At 32.1% G+C, this 22,928-nt stretch overlaps 1 protein-coding gene across 1 annotated transcript in view; it reads left to right on the top strand.

Annotated features, from left to right (window-relative positions):
- The first annotated feature begins 58 nt into the window (after nucleotides 1-58).
- The window catches only part of LOC139510901 (uncharacterized), a 66,018-nt gene continuing 43,148 nt past the window's right edge, over nucleotides 59-22,928 (top strand). The window contains exons 1-21 of the mRNA XM_071297449.1: nucleotides 59-179; nucleotides 2,608-2,778; nucleotides 3,343-3,424; nucleotides 4,446-4,663; nucleotides 6,122-6,292; nucleotides 6,846-6,979; nucleotides 8,474-8,630; nucleotides 9,065-9,220; nucleotides 10,617-10,922; nucleotides 11,288-11,467; nucleotides 11,894-12,277; nucleotides 13,048-13,248; nucleotides 14,864-14,944; nucleotides 15,319-15,498; nucleotides 16,035-16,116; nucleotides 17,612-17,826; nucleotides 18,404-18,574; nucleotides 19,055-19,188; nucleotides 20,636-20,792; nucleotides 21,462-21,605; nucleotides 22,293-22,592. Coding sequence (XP_071153550.1) covers nucleotides 59-179; nucleotides 2,608-2,778; nucleotides 3,343-3,424; nucleotides 4,446-4,663; nucleotides 6,122-6,292; nucleotides 6,846-6,979; nucleotides 8,474-8,630; nucleotides 9,065-9,220; nucleotides 10,617-10,922; nucleotides 11,288-11,467; nucleotides 11,894-12,277; nucleotides 13,048-13,248; nucleotides 14,864-14,944; nucleotides 15,319-15,498; nucleotides 16,035-16,116; nucleotides 17,612-17,826; nucleotides 18,404-18,574; nucleotides 19,055-19,188; nucleotides 20,636-20,792; nucleotides 21,462-21,605; nucleotides 22,293-22,592 — 3,745 coding nt within the window. The remainder of the gene's footprint in view (nucleotides 180-2,607; nucleotides 2,779-3,342; nucleotides 3,425-4,445; nucleotides 4,664-6,121; nucleotides 6,293-6,845; nucleotides 6,980-8,473; nucleotides 8,631-9,064; nucleotides 9,221-10,616; nucleotides 10,923-11,287; nucleotides 11,468-11,893; nucleotides 12,278-13,047; nucleotides 13,249-14,863; nucleotides 14,945-15,318; nucleotides 15,499-16,034; nucleotides 16,117-17,611; nucleotides 17,827-18,403; nucleotides 18,575-19,054; nucleotides 19,189-20,635; nucleotides 20,793-21,461; nucleotides 21,606-22,292; nucleotides 22,593-22,928) is intronic.

Genomic DNA, 22,928 nt, shown 5'->3' with positions numbered 1-22,928 from the left:
TGATTCATTAGAAATTGTTTATTATTAATTTCTTTGATTTTTTTTTTAAAACAGCGAAATGAAACCCATGAATTCATCAGCAATATTTAAAACAATGTATTTTTTAGACTGTGATACTGGAACTACGCACAAGTACACCAGTATAGACTCTATGACGTACAATAGCGATACGTCATCAGGTATGTATAGACAATAAGACATGATAACAGAAATCAATAAAAACTAAGGAATAGCACTATAATAGTTGCTGCTATTCATCTAAACAGATGCTTTTTATGCCCCATTGATGAGCATTATGTTTTCTGGTCTGTTTCATTTGTCCATCCATCTGTTCTTTCGTTCGTCTGTCCTGCTTCAGGTAAAAGTTTTCAGTCAAGGTAGTTTTTGATGAAGTTGAAGTCTAATCAACTTGAAACGTAGTACACATGTTCCTTATGATATGATCTTTCTAGTTTTAATGCCAAATTATAGTTCTGACCCCAATTTTATGGTCCAATGAACATAGAAAATGATATTGCAAGTGGGGCATCTGTATATACTATTGAGCCATTCTTGTTAACAAGTGGTTTAGCAATGATTTGAAGAGCTTACACCCTTACAGTATGATAAAAAAGGTGAACCAATAAGTTATAGTATTATTAAACATATTGATCTGAATATGAAGTGCTTTTCATGTACCGATTTTTATTCTCTACGTGTGTCTAAAACAGAAAGCTTTCTTTGTTTTTAAGAATTTCATAATTTTTCTAGAATCTGTTTCACACAAAAATGTTGATGCAAGGGTCTTGCTGACATGTCAGTTTTCTAGTTTTGTGATGTTCTTATTTTTTTTTATGTATCGTTTTTAGGGAAGCAATTTTAACCTATTTGTGACTATTAGTTTTAGTGTTTTCAAGTTGCAATTATAAAGTGCAGGAATATATACTGATATAGATATATTAGCTTACACTCAGTGTTCTCCCCAAGACCTTTTAGCATCATGGTAATGTGATGCTATATTTCTGAATTGATTCTCTAATAGATTGTATTATAGATGTGATGCTATAACTTTAAGAAACATGATGGTATTTCAAATTTCCTTTTTTACCAAGATGCTATATGAAATATCCTGGGAAAAATTATGAATCCACTTACTGTGGATTCATAATTATTCGTAGGATACCAATTTTTGTGGGTTTTGTGGATATAGGTAAACCACAAATTAAAATTTTAGAGAATTGCATACCTGTCAACTGACCCGGATTCTGCGGGTGTGACCCGAGATTTTCACAGTTCTGAGGGATCACCCGGATCACCCGCCGGGTCATTGAAATAACCCGGAAATTCCGAAAATGACCCGATTTCACCCGTATTTCTTAGCCTTGAGATTGATTTTCATAAGTAATATTCCTTTGAAATACCGGCAAATTCGTAATTCTTCCATGAACATGCAGTTCATCTAGCTATGTAAACTGTCAAATTAAGTGACCCATTAAGTGCATGGCTTCACTTGACAGCTTTGGTGTCAAACACACTGTTGATAAACACCAATTACCTTAGCTTTAGGTCGTAAATAAATTGCCCTGTTGTTTTACAAAAATATTTCAACTAAGAGTTACTTCCCCTTATTTGTCACCATTCAAAATTATTCCTTATATTTACGTTTTATGGGTGAAAAAGATTAAATCATAATAATATAAAATTCAAATACATATTGAAAAATAACTTTTCATTATTTTTATACCTTTATACAATTTTTAAAAAAAAGTTGAAAATTATTTTTTACATTTATACTTCCTTTAACTGTATTACTATATTTTATCATAATCTCATTTCCTTATCAATTGAAAGGTGAATGTTCATACACGTAATACCTCTACATGGTATGTTTGAAGGCTATAGCTAGTAGTCTCATTTTAAAATTTCATTTGAAATATAAATTTTAGATGATGACAATAAGGAAAGGACATAAGACTGTGATATACAAGTTTATAAATATCTTTAAAAGTGTAATGAAATAATAATAAATAAGATTTAAAATGACTTAACCAAGTGAACATGCATTGATGTTTTGGTATCTTTGATATACATTATAAGAAAATGTACCATAAATACTGAAATTCAGCTCGAAAAAGTTCGTACGCGTTATGACCTGATATTTGATTCTTCAATGCAGGTCATGACCTGCATTTTCATCGTCACAGGTTGACAGGTATGGAATTGCAAATTTGCTATATGATTAAATGCAGAATTTTGGAAAACGACAATATCAAATATCCTCAAAAATGCAAGTTTAAGGGGGGTAGGAGGGGTCCTGATCCCGAAGTCACGGGCTTAAAAACACAAAATCCTGAGGTCCTGAATTTAAATAAAGTTAAATCCTGGATCCCGTTTTTTGAAAAAAAGAATTCCCAAATCCCGAAGGGGTAAATCCTGAAATCCCAAGCTTAAAAACACCCGATCCTGTAGTCCTGATAAAGGTCCTATCCCCCTTCAAGTTTCCCTTAAATCACGAAATTGGTACAACAAAAGTAAATGAAGCCACAGTATCCTACCTTTCTCCTTATATCTTTCACAAAAAAAAGAATGAATTAAATTTTTCATTTAATATCATTAAATATGTTTCAGGAAATGCTGTTCTGCTTGAGAGTGATGTAGACATAATAAGATGTTGTGGAAGAATAACATCCTTTCGATTCTATCCAAAAAATGCTGGCACTGTTAAATTTGCGGTATTTAGACCTACTGAAGATATTGATTACAAGAGAATTGCTGCCACTTACTCTGTCACAGTGGTCAGTAAGTATCAAAATCAGAAAACAAAAATTAATATATTAATTATAATCATAACTATCAATATCATTAGTTACACTAGATTGTTTCGTTACATTTCCATCAAAAACTTACTTTGTTTTAGTGAACATCATTCATGTGTTTAGATGCATTAATGTCACTAACTTCCCATGTTGAGGGAGTGATTGAAAAAATTATGCTAACCAAAATGGCTGCTAAGGCTATAAATAGAACATAGAACATAGGATTAAAAAGCAAATATTGTATATTATTTGGAAAAATATCTTCAGTTGAGAAATCTCACACTGACAAAACTGTAATAATTTACTGAAAGGTCAGATAACTAAAAGATTTATAGCCCCTTAATTAGATTTTTATGCTCAATTTTGCGTTTGATAAAAAAAAATATATTTAAGATAGAGAGAAAATGTTAAATCAAAAATAATCAGCAAGGCAAGATCTAGAATAGGTTAGACAGGGATCATCATCAATCCAATCCTTTTATTTGCCATTTTCTTATTTTATATCAATATACAGAATCAGTTTATGTTTAAAACAATATTCCAACAGGTGGAGATTTGAACAGTATGAAAACAGTTGTACTTGATGAAGCAGATAAGATGACAATTGCTGCAGGTGACAGTATTGGATGGTAAAACATTTATATTATAGTCATATTTATATATTATTGATTATATTAAAATATAACTGCATAATCATTCAAGGAGACTTATTCATAGTTTTTATGCCCTACTTATGGGCATTATGTTTTTCCGTCTGTTGGTCTGTTGGTTCGTTTGTCCTTTTGTCTGTCTGTCCGGCTTCATGTTTACGTTTTTAGTTAAAAGGTTTTGGTCAAGGTAGGTTTTGATGAAGTTGAAGTCCAATCAACTTGAAACTCGGAAAACATGTTCCCTATGATATGATCTTTCTAACTTTAATGTCAAATAAGAGTTTTGACCCCAATTTCATGGTCCACTCAACATAGAAAATGATAGTGCTGGTGGGTCATCCCTGTACTATGGACAAATTCTTGTTCTGTATATTTTGTCAAAAGACAGCATTAGCTTGATTGCTTGATTAGTGTTTACTAACACTTTCAGCACTGTTCTGCTATTTTGTGTCTGTCAGTTTTTTTTGGTGCTGGAAGAGTGCCTGGAGAAAACCATTGACATTCGGTAGGAGAACTGACAGTCCTAGTCAATTAAGATTGGAGTCAAGTGCACCCAAGAGCAGGGTTCCAACTCACAACATGCATGACGTGTTGACTGGTTAGTGATTAAAGAAATTGAACTACTTAGACCACTCAGCAACTGAGGCCTTGACAATGTTCGAAGGCTTTAAATAAACTAAACAGACAAAATCAAGTATATCATTATCCTATTGATATATTACAATTTAATGTCTTGTGTGTATGAACAAATGAACTGGACCGTGTCCTTCAATAAATCTAGTAAATGTTATTTCATATAGATTAACAATACTTGATGGTTCTCAATTTTAAGTGGCCTGTTTTACTTTAGTAATATTGTTTCCTTTAAAATTCCTAAATTTTGAGAACTATCGCATCAGTTTTTTTTCTTAATATTAAATGACCAAGTATTATTTTAAAGAATTTTTGTAATGCTATCCATTGGATCTGACGAACTTATTTATATCCATATTGTTTACAGGTTTGATAATGGTGCAAATGTTATTGCCTATGATACATGTTCTTCAACCTTGGATCCTGATGCCAGCTCAGCTACTGCACTCAACTATCAAACAAACTACTGTCCAACCAAAACTTACAAACTGACCATTGGTGATCCAGTAGATGGTGCTACAATACAGTATACAACAGGTTCCAAATACACAAGATTTTATGCCGTGGAATATAAAGTTACAACAAGTAAGTGATCACTGCATTGTACCTAATAAGGGTCCTGATTATTTATTTGTGGAAGACATATGATATCAGCTTGTCTGTCAGTCACGAATGGTTTCCACACTCTTAACTTTTAAACCCCTTGGACCATTATTATTTATCCCTTTAAGGTGTGTCATACATTATGTAGTCGGGTTACTGTCTCATTAGTGTATACCTCACATATAATTTCATTCAGATAGTATGTTTTGACAGATAGTAGGCAATGGGAGACAACTCTATTTTCTTACAAGCAAAAATAATTTATGTGAATTTTACATGACTTTAGTTACTCTTTCATTGAAAGCAATGCAATTTTATGGAACAATCTCATTTGTTATTATTTTTATGCCCCTCCTATGATAGTAGAGGGGCATTATGTTTCCTGGTCTGTGTGTCTGTCCGTCCGTTTGTTTGTCTGTCTGTCCGTTTGTCCCGCTTCTGGTTAAAGTTTTTGGTCAAGGTAGTTTTTGATGAAGTTGAAGTCCAATCAACTTGAAACTTAGTACACATGTTTCCTATGATATGATCTTTTTAATTTTTATGCCTAATTAGAGTTTTGACCCCAATCTCATGGTACACTGAACATAGAAAATGACAGTGCAAGTTTCAGGTTAAAGTTTTTGGTCAAGGCAGTTTTGGATGAAGTTGAAGTCCAATCAACTTGAAACTTAGTATACATGTTCCATATGATATGATCTTTCTAATTTTAATGCCAAATAAGAGTTTTTACCCCAATTTCATGGTCCACTAAACATAGAAAATGATAGTGTGAGTGGGTCATCCGTGTACTATGGACACATTCTTGTTGATAATTATAATCTAACTTTAAACATGTATTTCCCAAACTCATCATATTCATGGGATTAAACAATAGTAACGTCCAATTAATTATTGCAAATTCTAACTTACACATTTTTATGTTCAACATGGATGGACATCATCACAGACCCCATTTGAAAGACTTCGAACTGTAAACATTTTCATCTAAAACTTTGGCTGAGCCCAAAATTTAAAGCATTAATATTTAGTACACTGATCACTGTGTAGACCTGTATCTGGTAAGAAAATAAGTTAGATGTGAAATAAAGAATGGCAATGAGCAATGTGTCTAGTAGACAATAACACAACCAACAGCAGAAGGCCATCAATGGGTCTTCAACATGGCCAGAAAATACTTCATCCAGATGCAGACTCCAGCTGGCCCTGAAACACAAATGTGTACTAGTTCAGTAAAAGAAAAAAACATCAAAACAAACAAAGGCCAGAGGCTCCTGACTTGGAATAGGTGCAAAAATGTACTTTGCTTGTGATGATATAATCAGAAGTTTAGCCTGAGTGCTGTAAAGTATACAACCAATCCAGTGTGTATTTACTTGTGCAAATTATTTTGTGATAGCAGTAGCTTAGAATCATAAGATAAACACCTTCTTTATATTTCAGATACAGCACCAACATTTTCTATGAGCTCTCCCACATCTGTGTCTATACCAGACCATACTCCTATTGACACCAGTGTTATCCACCTTTATTTTAACGATACTGATTATGGCGACTGGTTTGTCAATATATACTCAGAGAGCCATCCATATTTCTACTATGACTCTACACTAGGTATGTATAATGTTAAAATAATTAACAGTAGACTTTCTTTTTTTCACGAACCAGTCAGTCCTTGCAAAATTTTTGTCAGATTTTCTCACCACCTTATAGTGATACTTAGAAATAATGGCACCCAACATCAACATTTAATTGAATTGTTTAGAAAATTTGTCATTTTTCAGCAACATTTTTCTAAACGAGTTATTTAATTTGTGCCTCCTACAGTTTTCAGACCCTTGAAACTGCACATAAATATTACACATCCATTAACTTTCTGCACCTGTTTTGTATGGAATTGTTGGCTTTCAATTTTTCAAAAAAAGTACCTTTGTGTTACATCAACCCATCTGCAGTTTTCAACTCAGCATTGATGCATTTGAAACTTCACATAAAGTTGTGCAACTGTTTAGGTTGTGTAACTCGCACTATGATTATTCTGTTTTGTATTTGTACATCTCATATAACCTGGCCATCAGCATTTTTGAACCACTTCATTATAAGAATTGATCTTTAAAATATAAGAATGCTCATTTTACTAATAATATTTTTTTACAAACTTTAACAGACACAGTAAATGTGAAAACTGTCTTGCCAAAAACAATTGGTACACATGAACAGGTTCATGAATTTATTGTTTGGGCAGAGGATTCCTGCTATAATAGAGTCACAGGAACTGTTACCATAACAACCTTCAATGAGGTAAGTCATAACAATCAATATTTATAATTTTATAAAATTAATAGTGGAAAGTGCTTTTTTTTACCCTTTTATTTTTATTTCGTGTATTTTCTGTCATTCTGTTAATCTTTTTAGGGAATTTTTGTGCCTCACCTAGGGGCATTATGTTTTTTGGACTGTACAGCCGTTTGTTTGTCTGTTTGTATGTTTGTCCCACTGTCTGTCTGTCCTGCTCCAGGTTAAAGATGTTGGTCAATGTGGTTTGTTGATGAAGTGTCCAATTTATATTTGTTTGGCTTTTTAATAATTTTGATCTGAGCCTCACTGATGAGTATCATGTAGACGATACTGGCGTCTGACATATCAAAATTATAAGCCTGGTACCTTTGATAACTATTGAAACTAAGTACACATGTCCTCTATAATATAATCTTTCAAATATTAATGCCAAATTACAGTTTTGATCCCCATTTCACTGTCAACTGAACATAGAAAATGATAGTGTAGGGTGTCAGTGTTGTATGTACACATTCTTGTTTATTTCCAAAACCTTGCAATTTATTAATTCATCATCTTTTTAAGTCATAGAATTAATGTCAGGTGACAAGAACCCTTGTATTACACTTCAGATAGAGAAATTTTAGTTTAAGGTGGTACCCAACACTTTCATTAAAATTAATTTGGCTCGTTTAATTTTCATAAAATTTTGACAAAGTATTTACTTTGACACTAAAACAAGTATATAAAAATTTCAAAAATTTTGAACCAACCGTTTTGTCAGGAAAATTACACTGGTTATATATATAGCAGCTTGACAAACACCAATTTTGATCATTGAGAAGCTTAATAATCCCTTTACAACACAACGTAATTAAAACGTTAAGCTGACTTTACAGAGTTATCTCCCTGTAGTGTTAGGTACCACCTTAACTTCTGAGAAATATAATTGAGGATAGAAATGGGGAATATGTCAAAGAGACAACAACCTGAACAAAGAGCAGATAACAGCAGAAGGCCACCAATGTGTCTTCAACGCAGCAAGAAAGTCCCACACCCTGAGGTGGGCATCAGCTTGTCCCTAAATAAAAGTGTGTACTAGTTCAGTGAAAATAGACCTCATACTAAACTTCAAAACATATAAATGAACTGAAATTAAAAAAACATACTAGACTAACAAAGGCAAGAGGTCCCTGACTTAGGACAGGCGCAAAAAAGTCTGAGTCTAATGTCAGAATAGGTAACAAAAGAAACTAAGCAAAATGACAATGATACATAAATTTACAAAGGACTACTAGCAGTTACTGACATGCAAGCTCCAGACCTCAATTAGACTGATTGAAAGAGTATGTCTTTATCATATAAATAGCAAGCACATTGTCTTCTTTTGCTGTGATGAGCAGTTAGTTACAGAAAATAGTGATGTTCTATTCATTTTTGACATTTTGAGGATAGAAAATATAAAATAAACTTGTGGATCAAAGGCACTAATTATAAATGAATATCTTTATAAAACAGCCTAACTACTTCCCAGACTTACCAAAGACAGTTGTGGTGGATGAAACTGACACAGGAGATCTGGTACCCTTCACTGTTGTGGATGATTATGGTGATCCAACAGACAACTGTATGATATCAGCAACCAGTCCTTCAACAACTATGTTTGTTTTAAATGGTAAGAAGCTGGAGTCAGTTTCATAAAAAAATATACAATTTACTTAAGACTGATCATAAGTCATGGACAATTCAGTATACTTACGATAAATCTTAGTTGTAAGGTTTTTATGTGAAACCGACTCCTGGTTTTAAAGATATTTCTTCAACTGATATTATAATGTTTGGCTTACCTTCTGTCCTTTTGCATTTTTTTAAAGTTTTTAATCTATTGCTAGACTTGTATTCGTAGAATCCTGGACATTTTTTCACATATGAAAATAAAAATTACATAAATTTATTAAATGTATTTTGTTCCAAGTAAACATTTTATAAGTTTAAAAAAAATCTGTGAACCTGTACTTTTAATGCATCATAAATAAAAGTCTATGGCAACGCATTGTCATTGTCATAAACAAGGCGATATACATTAATGACTGTATACCTTTGGATCAGGTTGGAATGTTGCATTATCAAGTTCAGCTGCTATGAATAAAGATGCAGGTGCTGAGTATACTGTGGACATAGAATGTAATGATGGAACAGATACCAACGGTAGTTATATAGTGATCCAACTTAGGAGGAATATAACAGAGGAGGGAGAACATGAACGTAAGTATACACTGTATTCTAGCTGAAATTGTGATCCTAAACTAGCTTCGTTGATAAGTATGCGGTCCAACGATTTACAGAAAAGAGCGACAATTTACGGAAAAGAACCAAACAGTACCAAAAAGAACCTAAAAAAGAGCATTCATATATATATTTTATATAGAATAAAAGCAATGCATATATACACGATTAATTTATACTGTTAACAATTCCTCTTAAATAATAAATGCATAGTTCAAATTTAGTTCGTACATTTATACAGAAATGTGCACTTGCAAAAAAGAAACAATATAGCTTGGTTTTTTAGTAATATTTTTTTTAATTCAAGTATGCTAAATGATTTTTAACTTTTTATTTTTCATCAAGGATTTTAATCTTATCATTTAATCATTTGTTTATAATAGGTAATAAGAAGATACACGGTCAGCATCTTGCCCAGTGTAATACAAAAACTATACATGTCATCATCAACGTTTCCTCTCGGATGTTAAATGTCAAATACATTTGTTAATGTGCCACTCTGACATGTGATTTAATCATGATAATCGTCACCCCAAGAAAAAGAAAAAGGCTTGTTTTGGCACTTGTTTTCAAAATTACAAAAAATGGTGAGAGCACGTAATTGTAAATTTCGATAAATAGCTTTTCATTTATAGACTTAAATGATTTGCATTTTGCTAATCTCCTTTGAATACAAAAAAAAATATCCATATCCTTTTCGGTTCTTTTCGGTCATTTTCGGTTCTTTTTGGTCCTTTTCTGTAAGTCGTCGCTCTTTTCTGTAAGTCATCGAAACCCATAAATATGCATGACCAAAGATTTAAAAAGAATAATCAAACTATCATGTCACCCAACTGAAGGTTGAGAACATGAATGGGAATATATCTTGTCATCCAAAACAAAGGATGTAAAAATTATTTTAAAGACCAAACAGCCTTTTTTTTCTTTTTTTTTTGCAGGATTGAAAAAATCATGCTTTTAAAAATACAAATCTACTGGAAATGTGAAAAAAGAATTATGCTCCTATGTTCTATAGTTTTTGATAATTTTAAATTTAAAGTAACAAAAAGTAATGTTCATATTGCTGAAACACACAAAACTGAGGTTGTTATAGTGACAAAACGTAGTCGGTACCCCCCTATTGTTTCATGTCTTATTCCTAAAATCATGAAATACTTTACTCAAAATTTTAGGAAAAATCACTTGTAGAAATTAATAGGCTGTTTAGTCTTAAAGACATTTAATTCTGATGGATTTTTACAGGTTTTATAAACATAGTTCAAAAAAATCATGAACATTTGTTGTCTTCTATTCTATAAACCACCATCATTGGCAGTTTTATTCTTCTGTTTTTATGACAATCATTTTCATTATTTGTTTTTCTTCTAATTTGCAGTTCACTATTATTATAACCAGACAGAGGGACAAGTAGCAATATTAGATTGCAGTGAAGAAGTTAGAACTTATGATTCCTATATCGATTTTGTTCCCCCAGAAGATGTGTACATAGTCATAGACGAGGTCATTTATACTTTTTTTGACGCTCGATGTATTCATACAGCTCAATATGGAGTTTACCATCAGTGTGAGCGGGAACATAAAACTACATGTACTTTTGATGTGACAGGGTCAAATGTTGCTAGCTCTTGTGGTAATACATTGGAAAAGATAGGTGGATTATTTGTTCGTTACCACTGTGTCAGTAAGTTTATGCTTTTCTTATCCATATACATGCACTTCATTATATAATTTTATTTTTTAAAATGTGTGATGATAAAATTGAGAATAGAAATGGGGAATATATCAAAGAGACAACAAACTGACCAAAGAACAGATGACAGCTAAAGGCCACCAACTTTTTGACTACAATATAGGGATAAAACTGTTGAGATAAAAAAAAAAAAAAAAAAAAAGAAGAAGAAAACAACAAGTTATTGTTTTAATGCATTCCAGTTTTTATTTTTAAAAGAACAAATTTCACTTTTTGGAACCAGACTTAGATTCATTTGAATTTTTCGTTATTGATTTAATAAGATATTAAAAAAAGGTAATTAATCTTTTGAATAGGAGAAGGAGCTTGGACTACATGGGGAGAATGGGGAGACTGTAGTAGGAGTTGTGCTGGTGGCTATGTCCAAAGGTTTAGAAATTATACCAATCCTGAATCAAATTTCTTTGCTGAAAATGTTGCACGTGAAGATGAACTTCATTATGATACTAAAAGATGCAATATGCATGATTGCACATGTAAGTAGATTAAGCCTTTTTAAGGGGTCTATATAAAGTCACTGACCATTTAAAAACGATTTTTTTTGTCAGAACATTTTCAACTCATACAGAAATAACATAATTGTGTAAGAGGCAAGTTGAGTAATGAGTAGGTTTTTCAGAAAGGACTACTGGTCTTAATACTTCTTAATTTATTTTTTAAAATCTAATTTCTGATCTTAAGTACTTAATGTAGAGATAAGTTTGTTGGGAGTGTATATTGTGCTACATAAAAACTTTTAAAGACTCTTTAACTCTGAAGTTGTTGCAGAGGTTTGTAGTTATTTATTTATTTATTAAAAAGCGTAAGAAATGTTAGTCAGTATACATATATAAGTTGAATTCTGCTGTGTATTAAAGAATGTTTAGACACAATATTTTAACGATCCTTATTTTATGTTCCAGTCAATGGAGCTACCTGTCGAGATGAAACTTTCACAGCAGTTTGCAGAGACTATGATACAGATGGCAGAATTTCAATACTTGGCAGTACATACACCTATGGTTGTGCCTGGAACTACAATACAGCTGACCCGTCACATGACGTGACATCTGCTCTTGAATCCCACTGCGGCAATCGTAATACATGTCCCGTTGTTGTCAGTGACGGTAACATGGGACAGTCCTGTAGTTTAATGGATTATATGACAGACAGTTTTACATATGAGTCAATGTATTGGTGTGGACAAAATGGCTGGTATTCTTGCTACTCGACAGTATCTGACTCTAACCGGAAGTTGAATTCTTTGTCATACTGCGGGAAGTTGTACTGGGATTATCAGTGTACAAGTGAGAATTTACAGATTTTTGTAAAAAAAAAAAGACTTCTTTTATTCAAATAGAGCTCTTTTAGTATATAAATTAAAAAATTTCTTTATTTAGATGGACCTGTTCGATTGGCAAAGAAATTCCTTTTTTCCATGAAGTGGTTCTATTTGTAAACAACTTTTTTATTCAACTAGACCTGTTCTATTTGTTAAAAACTCCTTTTATTCAAGTTGAACCATTCAGCATAATGCAATTTACAAATTTATTTTAACAAACTTTGAGGAAAGATACATTTAATTTGTGATCTCATTAAAAAATGGCTGATGACCTTTTTAACACATTTAAAGCACTTAGAGTCACCACTGAACTCACCATTGAAGTGGAACACTAAACCCCAAAATATCATCCTAAAATTATGAAAACTATAGATATCAACCATTATGAAAAATAAAAAAGTTGAGAAATGTAACAAGACAAATTTCTACCAAAAATTTTAGGAAGCTGTTCAAATATGATTTCCATTAAATATTGTCCATGATAACTATAACTGCCATTGATTTTTTATGGATTTTTTTTTCAAAATTGCAACTCTTACAATAACTTTCAAATTGTATGAATGTATATACATTGATAGCATAATCTTATTTAAAATCTGATAATAAAAATATATTATAACAAAAACTAATTTTTAATAAAAACTAGAAATGCTTATATGGTTGGATACTATTTACATTGTTTAAACAAAGAAACTTTAAAGTTAGGGTCTAAATATTTTGTTTGTTCTATTTTAGTACCTCAATGGGCAATGTGGGGTGATTGGTCATCCTGTACTGTTACCTGTGGTCAAGGAACTCAAACCAGGCATAGGTCTTGTGAAAATGACCATACAACCCTTGATGGATATAACAACGTGTGTTCTCAGGATGGGTCAGAAAAACATAGACAAGAAACCCGGGATTGTCTTCTAAAAGGAAGTCAGCCTTACTGCACTTGTTAGTATTCCATTTTTAACCGGATTTTTGTGACAAAAATGTCGGTTATTGATTTGGGGATGTACGGCGGGCGGTCGGGCGGCCGGGCGGTCGGGCGGGCGGGCGGGCGGGCGGCAATCAAATGTTGTCCGTGCATTAACTCATGAACCGTTCAACCAAAGCTTTTAAAATTTTAATATGTTATTACTGACAACTATACGAAGGTCAAGTTCAATAATGGCGATTTTGACTTTTACCGTTCAGGAGTTATGGTTCTTGAAAGGCGGCAATCAATTGTTGTCCGTGCATTAACTCATGAACCGTTTAACCAAAGCTTTTAAAATTTTAATATGTTATTACTGACAACTATATGGAGGTCAAGTTAAATAATGGCGATTTTGACTTTTACCGTTCAGGAGTTATGGTTCTTGAAAGATTGAAAAATAGAGTTTTCAGTCGTGTCCGTGCATTTACTCATGAACTGTTCTACCAAAGCTTCCCAAATTTTAATATGTTGTTACTGATGACAGAATGGAGGTCAAGTTCAATAATGACGATTTTGACTTTTACCGTTCAGGAGTTATGGTTCTTGAAAGATTGAAAAATGGAGTTTCCAGTCGTGTCCGTGCATTTATGCATGAACTGTTCTACCAAAGCTTCCGAAATTTTAATATGCTGTTACTGATGACAAAATGGAGGTCAAGTTCAATAATGACGATTTTGACTTTTACTGTTCAGGAGTTATGGTTCTTGAAAGATTGTAAAATGGCGTTTCCATTCACGTTGTTGCATTTACTCATGAACCATTCAATCTAAGCTTTTCAAATATTATTATTTCAAAATGTTGATACTGATGACAAAATGGAGGTCAAATTTGATATTGATGATTTTCACTTTCACCATTCATCAGTAATGGTTCTTGTGATATTGCCAGGACACAAATAAATGTAAATAAATCTGGTTTGCTGTCGTTGTGACAGCCTCTTGTTTTTTTTATTGCGAACCCAATTGAACCTTTCCATAGATTCACCTGATAACTACCTGTCCATTTAAACTTTTAAATAAAAGTAAAATAAATCTAGACAAAAGTCAAAATAGACAATGTCAAAAATACTATATTTGAATTATTTTGAATAAGTACAGAAAATGATATTCTTGTCAAACCATGAATATTTTTTCTTGATTTGTTTGCTTTATAGATAAATTTTAACCATACTTTCTTTATTTGTATAAAGCAAAAGTGGTGATGATTGTTAATTTATTTGTCCAGAATTTAAAAAAAATGTTTACTATAAAATCCTGTACTTATAAATTTAAATCAAATCTTTATACGTGTATAATTGTTCCTTTCCCACTGAAATTATTAATGGCTCTGTATAAAAAGCCTATTCTTCTCATTCAGCCTAGGTAATTACACATAGATGTTTATATGCATTGACAGGTTTGGATTATAGAAGGTGGACAGTGGCAGATCCAGAACTTTTCCTAAGGGGGGGCCACTCCAGTCATGCTTCAATGATTCCCTATATAACCAACCAAATTTTTCTCATGAAAGGGCCCCCCCCCCCCCTGGATCCACCCATGGTGGAGTATTGTATGTTCCTTTTAATTATACTAATTGGTTTATTTATTTCAGATTGTATAAATGAGTGGCATTACCCTTATAACCAAATTCCAGTATCTAGCATGGCAAATGGCTATAGTGATAGCTCATCTGGTAAGTACTGAGAATGATACAGTCAACTTTGTGTGATGATGTGCTGAGGATGTGTATGTAAGTTAATTGAAGTATGGAAGTTAATAATTGATGAAGATTTGCTCTTTCTATGTGATTTCATAAGACATGGTCGCCTTTTTTCATGACGTGACAATAGGAAATTCAGAGGAAAGCAAGAAAGTTTGACACCATATTCAGATTTTGACCAATGAAGAACTGTGATCTAAGGAACTACATGTTGATTAAAAAAAATCAACAGGTCAGGAAAAGGATAAATCGTGTTAAAATTAGAAAAACATGTATATCAAATTGGGTATTAAGTAATGATAATTCTATAAGGTAACATTTTCTTTTAATTTTTAACTGTATTTCAGGAAACGCTGTTTTACTGGAGAGTGATTATGACATCATAAGATGTTGTGGATTGATATCACAATGGGTATTCCGTCCAGCACGGTCTGGTTTGGTAACATTTGTTGTATGGCGACCTACAGGATTTCCTGGTGAAGATGAGTACAGAAAGGTTATTGGAATTAATTCCTATAGAGTTTCTAGTAAGTTTTTTAAACATTTACTTGATTAAAACAGATACAGTGTATAGACCTGATTAATATATTTTGTCGCCTATATTTTTTTCCTGTATATTTCATATAACATCACAATTTTTCATAGAATTATTTCAAAAATTGTTATTTAGTAAATTTTCATATACTTAAAATTAAAGTTGTGTGAAAATCAATTGAAAATGACAATGATTGATCACATCATGATTTGTTCGAAATATACAATGAAATATGTGGCAACCTTCATTCAAGTGGTACAAAGACTGAGTTGATTAAAATCTGACAAGAGATAACCACAATTTTATTTTTAAATGTGATTTATATGATGATTTTTTTACATATTGCAATTGACTATAACTCATGTCCACCTACTGAAGATCTAGAATTAGCTTTTCATTTATCTATCCAAAGGTTACTATATTAAAGATATCATTATTTTAAAATTTAAAAGAAAATATCTACATAAAATAATGATCCATTTTTTAACCTTTTAAATATCCTATGCACCGTTTTTTTTTAAATTTTAGTTGATGAGATAAATACTGTAGTGACATACACTCCGGGTACCACAGAGAGGATAGCTGTTACCAATGGTGATATGATTGGCTGGTTTGTATTCTATCTTCAGTGTGTCCATTAAAATAATGGTATAAATGACAAATAAATGAGCCTGTAACTAGACATTTGTAAATTATGTTTGATTTCCACAGACTGAGATCTTTTTATTTTGATATAGTCACAATAAAAATAAATGCTTTCAAAATTTAAACCAATTTTATATTTGTAAAAATCTTGTGATTTATACCTCAATACAACAGGTTCACTAACTTGAGATTTATCCTTCCATACTGCATTGGTTCGCATGAAAATACCCAATTATATGTATGTATACATGTTGTGATAATTTTTACCAGAAATAAGAAATATGATGTCCAGAAATAAGAAATATGATGTCCAGAAATAAGAAATATGATGTTTACAATACCAATAGTATAATAGTGGGATATTTTCATCTAGTCTGTAAACAGTTCCAGCATTTAAACCAAAATGAATGAAAGAGACCTGTTGGTTCTTTCATGAACTTTAAACTATGACCAAAACAGCTCTAGTAATTACTGAATTGGTTTTCTAGCTGTTTATAATCCACCAATAATTCCTGATATTCAGGTATTTATTGCAATATAACCTGGAAGCTGAATTATTCCCTACAATCTCATGGTAGCAGGCTTAGCCTTGAATGTGGGTGATTGTGGGTTTGATCTCTTGTTGTGTCAAACCCAAGACTAAATAATGATATTTACTACTTATCTGCCAAGAATCCTTATTGAGGATTAAGAGCAAATATTGGTTTATTTTGAGTCATAATAATGTACTGATATCAGTTTAAGTGATTAACCCCACTCAAGTAAGCATGGCTTTTTTGTGGTGGCTAGTTTTTGATGGTGGAGGATTCTGGACTACCTTGAGAGAACCATCAACCTTCTGTTGTAATGTATCAGAGTAGGGTGGATTTTTTTCCTGTGGACTGTTTTTATAAAACTTAAATAGTTATAGCACCTTTGCTAGAAGCCAAATATATTCATATCACATAAACATGTTATAATGAGAATTTATTAATTTTTTGTGGTTACCAATTTTTCGTGGATTGAGGAAAACTTACACTTTCATGGATATTTAATTTTGTGGTTTTGTCTTTGTCTGAATACAAGCCAATGGAAAATTTGTCATTCGTTAACATTCAAATTGTGGTTCACCTGTGCCCACGAAATCCATGGAAATTGGTATACAACGAAAAATAATGAATCCACAGTAGTCCTTAATATGCATACAATCTTTCCTGCTAGACATTTAGAATCCTTCAGTTTATCAAACAATCATGAACCTTGTGTGTATTTTTTAGGTATGACACCAGCAGTAACAACATCATAGCCTACAATGAGTGTAATCCATCATTATCAGGCTCCACCCTGCAGTAACTCAACCAATCATAAACCTTGTGTCTATTTAGTTACAACATCATAGCCTACGATGGGTGTAATCCATCATTATCAGGCTCCACCCTACAGTAACTCAACCAATCATAAACCTTGTGTGTATTTTTTAGGTATGACACCAGCAGTAACAACATCATAGCCTATGATGAGTGTGATCCATCATTATCAGGCTCCACAACAGATCATATCTTCTTTACAAAGAATTATTGTCCTGCAAAAACACGTAAAATTACAATAGGTACTCCTGCAGTTGATAATGTAGAAGATTGGAATATTACAGCTCTAACAGGAAGAGTTTACGCTGTCCAGTATTATATGGTTGCTAGTAAGTCATTTGTATTTGTCCAAATTTGTGTAAATACTAAAACTTTTAAACATTTGAATATGTGAAAGCCATTTGAATAAAGATTGTGGATAATTGATACATGCCTTTAAAGATTTTAAAGGCTAAAATTTGATTAGCTGATGTTGTTATTACCAGAACAAAAAGTAGAACAGAGTGTTTTCAGATCCTTGTTAGACATAGGATCTGTTTTTTAATCCAATTAAATTCAAATACCGGTTAATATAAAAGTCTGGAGATATGTGGTTTGATTGCCAATGAAATAACTTTCCATCAGAGTCCAAATAACATAGATGTAAGCAGCTATAGGTCACCGTAAAACCTACAACAATGAGCAAATACCATGCTGTAAAGTCATCTTTAAAAAACTCCAAAATGATAAAATGTGAGACAATTATTCAGTGGCGGATCCAGCCATTTTGAAAAGGGGGGGTTCCTAACCCAGAGTAAAGGGGGGGTTCCAACTATATGCTCCCATTCAAATGCATTGATCAGCCAAAAAAGGGGGGGGTTCCAACCTAAGAGAAGTCTATTGCATTAAGAGTCAATATCTTTTCAGACACACCACCATACTTCGCATTGCCCAAGTATACAAAAAATGTACCAGATTTTTGGACAGAGGACATCTATGTGATGTCATTCTACTTCACGGATGACGACTATGGAGACTATTTTGCTGATATACACCCAGATTATGACCATGAGTATTTTTACTTGGACCCAACTAGACGTATGTAGTTATGTTTGTTTGTTTGATAATTTTTTATTTTATTTTTTTTAAGATAATTTGTTCATATATTGTCCATCAGTGAAAACCAAATTGTCTGTTAATTAGTACAAAATTACATTATACAAAAATATCGTCCTGATCATTAATGAAATATTTGCCACTTGACATTAAGCAACCAACAAATAATTAGTCATGATACCAAATTAATTGTATGTACATTTTTAAATTTATCAAGTGGTGCTTGAAACCAGATATAAAAAACTAAAAAAGTTGACACTGATCCACATCTTTTAAAGTACTCTGAAGTTAAATGTTGATACAAATTGAACATTAAAAATAATTAACACTGGCTGAAAGGGCTGAAAGGGCAAAGCTTGTTAAATAGCAAAGTGAACCAGTTTTGAAAATTTTTATATGAGAGGTTGACGAATTTAGATACATCAATACAATGTTGAAATATTTTGATTTTAATCTTTTCAGAACAAATTCGTACAAAGACTGATATTTTCCATGAACATACAGTGCGCAATCACTATTACACCTTTGTTGTGACAGCTGTAGATTCTTGTCACAATCCAGTGACAGGAACTGTATCCATGACAACCTACAATACAGTATGTATTTAATGTATCAGCATCATTTTTTATGCCCCATTTATTATGCCCATTTATGGGCATTATGTTTTCTGATCTATGCGTCTGTTCGTCATTCCATTTGTTCATTCGTCCGTTCGTCCTGCTTCAGGTAAAAGTTTTTGGTCGAGGTAGATTGTGATGAAGTTGTAGTCCAATCAACATGAAACTTAATAAACATGTTCCCTATGATATAATCTTTCTAATTTTAATGCCAAATTAGAAATTTTATCCCATTTTCACTGTCCACTGAATATAGAAAATGATAGTGTGTACTTGGGAGACATTCTTGTTCTGGATCTATCCTTGTCAAGTCTGTATCTCAGAAACTAAAGTATGGTTCATCTAGTTTTAAGACAATGTGAAGTTTTTTGTGATTTGAGGTCAGTTTCTAAGATACTATAAGCAATAGTATTCAGTTATGGGATGATTAGATATTGGAAGATGTGTCAAGGGTTACATGCCGGTTAGGCAGGTATCATCGGACATTGACCTCATTTTCATTATTCATTGGTTAATATTATGTTTTTTTGTGATTTGATCAGTTTCTCAAATACGAAAAGCAATAAGACAGCTATATTTGGTGTGGCTGTAAGGTGTACATACCTGTCTGGCAAGATTGTTTGACTTTAACCTCATTTTTAAGATTCATCAGATAAAGTTAAGTTTTCCTCTGTATGTCAGTTTTCAGATACTTTAAGCAATAGGTCAACTATACTTGGTCAATGGGATGATTGTAATGTATTCATGTCCTTCTGGTAGGTTTTATCTGACCTTGACCTCATTTTCAAGGTTCATTAGTAAACATTAGGTATTCTTGGTTGAAACTGTTTTTCAGATACTGTATTAGCAGCAATAGATCAACTTTGTCTGGAGTATGGAATAATTGTAAAGTGGAGATGTCCATCTTCCTTGCGTGTTTTATCTGACCTTGAACTCATTTACATTAATCAATGATACTGTTAATGTGATACTTGTAAAAAACTTTATCTTACTTGAAACTTTCAACACAAATTCAATCATGATCAGAAAGTTGGTGCAAGATTTTAGTGTGTGGTATCTTGCTTTAAATAAGACTTATTAAAATACTCAAGTAGATGCTAATTTGTATACTGTAAATTCAGAAATTATTCCGTGCATTTATTATTGCCATTTTGTCATAATAGACTTAAATGTGATTTTAATTTATTCTAATTTTGAGAAAAATCCTGTATGATTCATATAAAATATTTCAAAATGCAATTTTAAATTATTCCGTTTACAACTCTGTCACATTTTTTGCAATAATAAAAACCTCGCAATAATTTTTAAATTTACAGTACTCAATATTTGTGTCTTGCAGATACATAAAATAAAAAAAAAAGTAATTTCTTTACAAATCTCCTGTGTTTCTAATAAGGTTTACTTAAAATTTCTTTTGACTTTCCAGCCACCTTTTATGAACAATCTGGATGCATCAGTAAATATATCTGAGTTTATGACTTATGGAGAAATTTTTACTGTTGATTTTGAAGATAGAGAAAATGATTCTTTTACTTGGAGGATTAATAGAGTAACTCCTTCAACAGATATGTTTTATTTTGAAGGTATGTGTCTATGTTGTTTATATAATATTATTAAACACTTATATAAATTGTTGTGGGTATAGAGTTTTTAAAAATTTATTTAAATGCCAAATTAGAGTTTTAAACCCAATTTCACGGTCCCTTAAACATAGAAAATGATATTGTGAGTGAGGCATGTGGTACTGTGCACACATTCTTGTTGAAGATTAGTCTTATTCAGTTATGAATCCCAGACATTTTTATGCCCCACCTACGATAGTAGAGGGGCATTATGTTTTCTGGTCTGTGGGTCCGTTCGTCTGTCCAGTTTCAGGTTAAAGTTTTTGGTCAGGTTAGTTTTTGATGAAGTTGAAGTCCAATCAACCTGAAACATAGTATATATGTTCCTTATGACATGATCTTTCTAATTTTAATGTCAAATTAGAGTTCTGACCCCAACTTCATGGTCCACTGAACATAGAAAATAATAGTGCAAGTGGGGCATCTGTGTACTGGGGACACATTCTTGTTTATTTATATTTATATTATATAGTATTTTTGGAATAGTTTTATGGTATATTTCATTTATTGGAAAAAATTATAAAATATACCTATACTTTGAAGTGTTGGTGGTATTTTTATGTTTTAACTGTGTTTTTACTGATAAAACATTATAGTGTCAAATGTTGAATTGAAGAATGTATTTTACAGGTTCAACAATAATGTTGGTAAATGGGACTGTTCTAGATACATCAATTCTACAATATGTATTACAAATCCGAACATATGATTATGACAGAGCAAGAATCAAATATTTAACAGTGGATGTAATAGTAACTCCTGTTTTAGAACCCAGTAAGTTGGAATTTATTAAAACCTGATCTCAAACTTGTTCAAATTTTAATTATTTTTTTTTAATTTTAAAGAATTAGAGGATATCAAAATATGCCACTATATTTACTTTTTCAATAAATAGTGAATTATTAAGAAAAAAAAAAATCAGTATTCAAAATGGTGGCTTTCCTTAGTTACTGACTGGTAGAATGTGGAATCTTACCCTTCAAAATGTTTGTCATTCTCCAATGAAAATTATTGTTCTAATCAAAGAAAATTGCAGTTATTTTTTGACATATCATTTCACTAAAGTTTTACCCCTCTATTCAGAATTGGCAATTGCTGCATCTCCATTTAGCAAGAAATTTAAGCATGACAGGGAGAATGGCTAGCCTTAAGAGAGGGGAAAGATACCGTAAAATGAAAACTTAAGTGTACACCAAAGCGATTGGTTAAAAAGTGCTTTATGAACAATTGAAATCCAACCAATGACATGATGTTTATTTTCATTTTGGGGTTACAAACAATAAAATTACCCATAGTCCTTTAGATTCTGAAACGACCTATTAACAAGGAGGCATATACTTCAAAGTATAAGCCTGACCTATATTTTTTATGGAAATTTGAAATTTAGACTTATATAAACATTGAATTAAATTAATAAAGATGTAAAGGAATTTCAGTTCAAATTTGTTTGCTTTTCAACAGTATACTATGAATACAGTTCTGTGGAAGGTAACACAGCTTCATTAATGGAATGTGCCAATGAGGTCATACCAAAAGAAAATTACACTGACTACATTCCTCCTCTTGATGTGTTTATCGTTATTGACAACGTAACATATGACCTTGCCAGCCATTATGGATGTCTTCATAATTTGACCTATGGTGTCAAGGACAGGTGTGACAACCAAACTACTTGTTCCTTTCTGGTAACCAATGCCAATGTTGCCAGTCAATGTGGAACAGAAGGGGCTGCTGCATTGTGGGTCAGATATCATTGTGTCAGTAAGTACTAAAAGTTCAAGGTCGAAAATATGGACTATGAAGAACAGAAAGAGTGAGACAAAAATTTTCATATATAAGTATTTTTATGCCCCATTTATGGGCATTATGTTTACTTGTCTGTGCATCCGTTCTTCCATCCATTTGTTCGTTCTTTTTTCTGTCCATCTGTCCTGCCTCAGGTTAAAGTCTTTGGTCGAGGTATTTTTTTTATTAAGTTGAAGTCCAATCAACTTGAAACAGGGTACATATGTTTCTTATGATATAATCTTTTGGTCCACTGAATATAGAAAATGATAGTGCAGATGAGACGTATCTATACTACAGTCACATTCTTGT

The sequence above is a fragment of the Mytilus edulis genome, chromosome 2 (genome assembly GCF_963676685.1).
Source record: "Mytilus edulis chromosome 2, xbMytEdul2.2, whole genome shotgun sequence".
Lineage (NCBI taxonomy): Eukaryota > Metazoa > Mollusca > Bivalvia > Mytilida > Mytilidae > Mytilus > Mytilus edulis.
Note: the sequence above shows the minus strand (reverse complement) of the source record. Positions and strands in the feature narration are given on the sequence as shown.